At 42.0% G+C, this 7,414-nt stretch overlaps 1 protein-coding gene across 1 annotated transcript; it reads right to left on the bottom strand.

The window, feature by feature from the left end:
- Nucleotides 1-4,827: 4,827 nt before the first annotated feature.
- On the bottom strand, nt 4,828-5,277 carry LOC129688407 (survival of motor neuron-related-splicing factor 30-like). The gene has a single exon (XM_055623231.1). The coding sequence runs from the start codon at nt 5,275-5,277 to the stop codon at nt 4,828-4,830; it is 450 nt and encodes a 149-aa protein (XP_055479206.1).
- Between the last annotated feature and the right edge of the window lie 2,137 nt (nt 5,278-7,414).

Raw genomic sequence — 7,414 nt, 5'->3', positions numbered from 1 at the left:
TAGACACAGAACCACACAGGACTACTGAGGAGCTTCTGGAATTCAATAAGAAAAATAAAAATTCAAACTATGAAAAGAGGAACATTACTTCACCTTGTTTTAAATTTTTCTATTATATTTATTTATTGGCTTGTGCGTGTGCTCGGGCGTATGCATGTATATGTGTGTGCGCATATGTGTACACATCATAATTTGCATGGAAGTCAGAGGATGGCTCGTGGGAGTCGGTTCTCTCTCCCCACCCCCGAGTGTCCCAGACATCCAGCTATGTCATCTGGTTGACAACAAGCACATTTACCCACTGAGCTGCCTGGACAGCCGTCATTTGAACTTCTTAGTTCTCACCTTCTATTCCGTTCCTAGTTTCTGCTGTGTATACATTTCTGTAACCCGCCTGTTCTCCAGGCAGATAGAAATCGCTAAGATACAGAGGGAGATTTGTGGGAATCATCTCATGTGACTATGGAGACTGGGAGTTTCCATGACAGGCTTTGTGCAGCTACGAACTTTAGGACACATGAGCCATAACCGAATCCAAATCCAGTGGCCCCAGAACCAAAGAAGCAGATGGTGAAATGCTCAGTGTGAAGACCAAAGTTCAGTTGAATTGCCAGAGATCCCGGACTTCTGATGTCCATGAGGACTAGAGCACAGCACCAGGAGAGAGACACATGCGCTTTTCCTCTGTTTCCAACTATAAGCCCCAGACCACAGGCTGGTGCCTACTCAGAGAAGAAATGGCTCTCTAAGTGTTTCTCTGCCATTTGGTATTCCTCCACAGAGGATTCTCTGTTTGGCTGTTCCCCATTTTTTAATTGGATTACTTGATTTGTTGCCTTTTAACATGTTTAGTTCTTTATATATTTCGGATATCAGCCCTCTGTCAGAGGTAGGGTTGGTGAAGATCCTTTCCCAGTCTGTAGGCAGTCATTTTGTCCTGACAAGTGTTCTTTGCTTTACTGAAGCTTTTCAGTTTCGTGAGGTCCCATTTATTGATTGTTGCTCTTAGAGACTGTGATGTTGGTGCTCTGTTCAGGAAGTTGTCTCCTGTGCCAATGAGTTCTAGACTCTTCCCCACTTTTTCTTCTAACAGATTTAGTGTATCTAGTTTTATGTTGAGGTCTTTGATCCACTTGGACTTTAGTTTTGTGCAGGGTGATAATTATGGATCTATTTGTATTGTCTACATGTAGACATCCAGTTAGACCAGCACCATTTGTTAAAGATGCTCTCTTTTTTTCCATTGTATGGTTTTGGCTTCTTTGTCAAAAATGAGTGTAAAATGGGTCTTTCTTTGTGGTCCACTATGCATTCAAATTTATTATAAAGCAGGAAATATCAACAGAAACCCCAAATACTTCAAACACAGTGAAGGACTTGGAAATCTTCTCAGCTCCCCTTTTAAAATTAATGTTTTAAATTTATTTTTATGTGTATGGATGTTTTGTCTATATGTGTGTCTGTGTACCACATGTGTGTGCAATACTAGAAAAGGGCATCAGATCCTATGGGACTGGAGTTATAGACAGCTATGAGCTGCCATGGAGGTGCTGGAAATCAAACCCAGGTCCTATGGAAGCGCAGCTGGTGCTCTTAGCCACTCAGCCATCTCTGAAGCCAGAAAAGAAGCTAACTTTCCTAAGGTATATTATATTCTTTTGTGATTTTTAGATAACCAAGAAGAAAATATGACCCCCTGCAAAGCTAGCGGATCTTTTAGTCAAAAAGAAAATGGAAGAAATGGTTATGTGTTACAGAATGAAACGGAGACTATATTTCACGTTCCTCTTGTCACTGCCCCCAGACACATATAAATTAGATAGAGAGGTCCAGAGGAAGAGAATTAGTGACAGCCAACAAGGGCCTCTCCATGGGAGGGTGGGAGAGTTTGGTCCTCCATTCTGCTGGAAGGGGCGACATCCATCCTGAGGCCATTTGTTTATGCCACTGAGCAACACAGGAGTGTGAATAATAAATACTGCTTTGCTCAGAAAAAAATGCTCTGAGACACTAAAAATAAAAAAAGAGCCTATGTATGGTTTATCCCATTATTTCATGTAATACAGCCCCCAAGGAGAACAGGCATCAGAGCTTTCTGAAAAATGAGAGCACAAGTTATTGACTGTCATGGAAGAGAGGCTTGGAACCCTGGCCTGGGCAAAGAAGGGACACGATTGGCTCCTACATACAGAGTTCACACCTCAAGAAATAAATGGGCAAGCTCAGTCTGAAGGAGTAAATGGAAAGGCAAAAACAGACTTACAGCCAAGAATTTGCAGTAGAATTCAGGACTGTGGCTATGTATCAACATAACAATCACAGCAAATCATAATAGCCGTAGTCATCAACTCATAATCACTGTAGCATCAAAAACAAGAGCCAGGGGAGCTCCCAAGGCATTCAGATCATAGATGGCATTGATCTTTAGAATCCGTCTCCAGAACCCAGAGGTGCGTATAACATCAAGAGACAATATTACAAGCAGAGAGTCTGGAGATATTAACTGTGGTTACTCTCATTCTGGATCGAACAACATTTCAGTTGATAAAAATAAACAGAGAAGAACGGCGGTAGACTTAGGTGGTGGAGCGCTCGCTGACTGTGAGCACGATTTTGAGTGTGACCTTCCATACCACAATTAGACAGTTAAGTGGGTGATTAATTAATTTAAAGCACATAAAAAGGATAAATATCCCAATTACCTAAGCATTAGAGGTTAGTTTTATGAGAAAACAGGGCTAACACAAACAGAAACAAGTAAAATTAAAAAAACAAAGCAGATCACTTTGAAGTTACTTTTAAAAAGAATAATAGAAAAGTAGCTGGTAAATAACAGGTTGTTTTCAGTTACATTTTCAGTGTAAGGATGGAGGCAGAAAAACTTCATCGTCATGGCAATTGAACTGGCCTATTTGTGAAATTTTGCCTTTCCCTCTAATCCTGATTTCTTAGAAGGCCAGATAAAGAGCTTACCCTGAGCTTGAGAACAGGGAAATTTTGTGCGACTCCATCTTTATTTTTAGCCTGGTGTGTTAGTTCAAAACAATGGTTCCATGTAACTTTTAGTTAACAATATTTCTGCTGGGTTGATGAATTGATGGCTAGGTGAAGGCAGTTATGGGAGCATGCCTTGTTTTGTTTTGTCTGTGTTGTTGCTTTTGATAATTCTATGAAAGATACTGTATCTTTGCCAAGGCGTTCCTAGCCTAACTGGGCAGGCAGCTCCAGGTCCAAGACAGAACCCTGCAAAGGAAAACAGCTTAGATCACCGGTTCTCAGACCTCCTAATGCTGCAACCCTTTAGTACCATTCCTCATGCTGTGATGACCCCAAACCATAAAATTATTTTTGTTGCTACTTCATAACCATAATTTTGCTACTGTTGTGGATTTTAATGTAAATATCTGATATGCAGGATATCTAACATGAGACACCTCCTCACAAAGGGGTCTCTCTACTCACAGCTGGAAGCACTCGAGAAACTGCGAGGATTTGATTCTGGATTTCAGGTTTGATTAGCTGTGAAATTCCTTCTGTTTTGTATTTCACCCTTAAAATATCAACTCTGGGGAGATGGCTTGTGTCCTAATTTGCTCTTTGTATCTGTTAGAAACACTAGCACCAAAAGCAACTTTGGAAAGAAAGGTTTGTTGCAGTTTGCAGCATCATGAATGGAAGCCAGGACAGGAACTCAAAGCTTCCTCGAGGCAGGAGCTGAAACCATGAAGAGACCATGAAGAAGAGACCATGAAGGAATGCTGCTTACTGGCATGTCCCTTGCGGGTCTCTCATTTACCTTTTTCATTGTAATATAAAGACCACTTGCCCACACATACAGTGAAACAGTCTTCAACATTAGGACATCCTAGCACGTGTTCCAACATGGGTGAGCATGTTGGAACAGCAACAGCAACGTACAAATAACACATAGGTGTGCTCACTTGCAGTGGTTAAACGCATAGAAGCAGAAAGCAGAATGTTTGTGGCCAGGGACAGGAGAGATGGGAAATGAGAGGTGTTCTATACGGATATAGAATTCACTTTTTCAAGATGAGAAAAAAGCTGGACCTAAATATGCTAACAACACTGAACGGGGCAGCGGGGAATGTCCAGGTGCCACAGTTATCGTAGGTGTGTTTACCAATTTAAAATGTGTAAGAAGACATTAAGCATAGCCCAGTCTGCTCTGAGCACTCGAAATGAAGACTATATTTGTACAAAACACCTTGTACAGTCAATAACAAATCTTTTCCTTTTTTTGAGATTTTAAAAACACCTTATTTTTTAAAGTTAAACATACAAAAACTGAAATTAATGCGCACCCTAAAAATTGTCTTTTTGCAGAAACAGGAAGACCCTTGTCTTTCTATCTGTGTTTTTGTATAAACTCAACTTGGGATAACTGTGGTGGCAACTTGATCTAGCTAATAAAAATCACAGACTCAGCTACATAAACATTATATACAGGAAATTATGGTCAGATTAATGCACAAGAAATATAGGGAAAAAATCTAATCATGAAACATTCACTACTCTTGTTCATTAATTTAGTCTTTTTTTTATTAAACAAAAATTGTATCTACATTGTATACGGGGTTATCCATCAGCTTTTTGTCTTCCCATGTAAACTTTACACATCCCAAAGATAGTACCACTATCACAAGTGAAAAATCAAGAAAGGAAAAAAATACGAAACCAAACACCAGAGAAGGGGAGCTCATCCCATTCATGGTTTATCCATTTTTTAGTATATAAAATTCAAATTCAATGACAAAAAGCACAACGTGAGCCAATTGTAGAGATGACCTAATAGGCCCAGGAAACGATTCAAGGAAAAAAACAGCTGCTGGGCAATCCTTTCTTTTTCGACATGGGTTTGCAGCCACTGTCCCCTTTTGCCTTCCTTCCTTCCTCTACAGGCTTGACGATCCCTTCGGCATTGCCAGAACCAGCAAAGGTGACTGCAGCAGTGCCGTTTTCTTCCTCTTTCTCCTCAGTCTCTGCTTCATAGCACTGTCCCTCTTCCCTCCGGATTGCCATGCACCTGTCCTCTACTTTCCATGAATGAGTGGGCTGAGCACAAGGAAAACTATCTGAACTTGCGAGAGTTTCTGAAGGTTGAGTTGACAGAAGGTCTTCGGTCAATTCTATAACTTCTTGCAAATCCTTCTTCAATTTCAGCAGATCTTCATCTACCCCATTTCCAGACAGAGCAGCTTTTACTTGCTGGAGTTGAGCTTTGTAGCTAACCAACTGTTTTGCTAGATCCTCTGACATCTTGGCTGGGGTTGGGGACAGGACGGCAGGCAGGGGTCAGGGAAGCGTGCCTAGGGGTGGCAGGGGTAGCTGCGGCACAGAAAATATCCACAATGAGAAGATTTGTTCGGGCGGTGGTGAGGGGAAGGGGAGCAATAGCAAACCTTTTCAGTCAGGGTGCTTGAGGTGCAGTCACGAGAAATGGGCTGCTGGGTGATTTCATCATCGTGTAAGAACACAGAGCGTACATATAGGAACCACAGGACTACAACACCATCACGTGATAGAATCTCTTGCTATTTTGTGTATGCGCCCTGGAATATGTGTGTTCGTGTGTGTGCCTGCGCACAGATGTGCACCTGTGCGTGGAGGCCAGAGGTCAGCCTTAGCTGTTGCTCCTCGTGTGTGATTCATTTTCATTTCTGAGACAAGGTTTCTCACTTGCCTAGAGCTCACCAATTAGGCGAAACTGGATAGTGAGCCCCAAGGACCCACCTCTCTCTGCCTCACTTGTGCCACAGCACTTGGGTTTTTGTTTGTTTGTTCATTTGTTTGCTTTGTTACTTTGTTTAGTATGGACTATTTGTTGGGCCTGAACTCAGGTCATCATGCTTTTAAAGCAATCATTTTATTCACTGAGCCATCACCTCTGCCCTTGGTGAGATGATCTTATTGGTGCATCATGAGCACTATTAAGCTGCACCTGACTGTAGTTTTAGACCTTTTTTTGAATGAACCGCAAGGAACAGTTCTTTGATTTAGACTTGATCATGATATAAATTATAGCGTTGACTTAAACAGGATGGAAATTCAATGACCTCTGTCTACTCACTCAAGTGTGGGCTTCAGCGCTTCGCTGCCATAAATCCCAGTTTCCTCATCTGTAGTAAGGAGCGCTTTGAAAATTAAATGAGCAGACCCGTCAATGCCTGTTCTCTTGTCCCAGCATCAGATTTTCCACCCCTGTCTCCACCCTCTCTTAGGCTCATCCTGAAGAACTGTTTCTACAGTGTACACAGGAAGAGACACAGAGCGCTCTGACAGAACCTTCCTGGGGGGTTGCAGAGAAGTGAGGTCAACAGCAGGCAACACAGGGCAGCAAGGCCTGTCCTCATCCTCTAGCTAACCACAGTGGGGTTTTTCTGCTCACACACCACAAACAGTTGTGGTAACAAGTGTGGTGACCTTTATCTTCATGGCTTAAACTTCCAGGCCCCGGAAAACATTGAGTAAAAAGGGGATATTCTCCCTCTCCACGAGCTTTTGAAATTCAGTAAAACAGTAACTTAGGTTTATTTAAGGGCCATGTTTTTGTTGTCATTGAGATAATAGTAATGGTTTTTTCTGTTTTGTTTTTTGAGACAATGTCTTAGTATGTAGCTCAGGCTGACTTTACGCTTGTGATCCTCCTGCCTCTGCCTCCTGAGTGCTGGGATTCCAAGTGTGAACCACCATGGTTGGCTTGGAGAGACAATTTCTTCGAAGAGAACTTTTAAAACATTTTTGCCCCATTTTCCTGCCTGTCCAAATGGTTTTTCTTTGGCAGACAGTGCAGTGACACGGAAGCTGTTAGTGTTCAGCCACCCAATAACCCACTCAGAACACTGGAGACAAAAATAGAGACCACGACCTCAGAGCAAAGAGTGCTTAGTATATTTATTTAGTGTGTTATAATTAAAACTGTTGTGAATTCTGCAGCTTCGTTTGGAAGAGGCTGAGAAAACCCTTTTTCAGGTTAGTTCAAGCAAATTCACACTTCCCGGATTCCAGTTTGTGCTTTAGGATCTAAAAATGAACCCAGAGTTTAAAAAAAACAAAAGGCAGCCGTGCCGCAGTGGTTCGCCCAGTCTGATGTAGACACAAAAGGGGTGTGTACAGCGTATGACCACCTCACATCCAAACGACACACGTACAGTAAACCCAGCTGAGGCTCGGCAGGTCCGTTTTTAAACCAAGAATGTTATTGTTCACACGTTGTTGTTGTTTTTCTCCACTGTAGATTGCGATCAGCTTCCAGACCCTATCGGCGACTCTAGTCTCACCTTTTGGATTGAACTCTTTTTAGATAAATTGAAGCATTAAAAGAAACAGCAGGAAGAAAACATACTCAGCATGAAAAGGTAGCTGAAGGGTAGGCACAGTTTTTACCAACCTGCCT

This window comes from Psammomys obesus, unplaced genomic scaffold, assembly GCF_907164565.1.
Source record: "Psammomys obesus unplaced genomic scaffold, mPsaObe1.curated_primary_1811, whole genome shotgun sequence".
Classification (NCBI taxonomy): Eukaryota; Metazoa; Chordata; class Mammalia; order Rodentia; family Muridae; genus Psammomys; species Psammomys obesus.
Note: the sequence above shows the minus strand (reverse complement) of the source record. Positions and strands in the feature narration are given on the sequence as shown.

Excerpts from the sequence above, each read along its gene's own strand:
- LOC129688407 (XM_055623231.1), bottom strand. The coding sequence starts at position 5,277 with ATGTCAGAGGATCTAGCAAAACAGTTGGTTAGCTACAAAGCTCAACTC.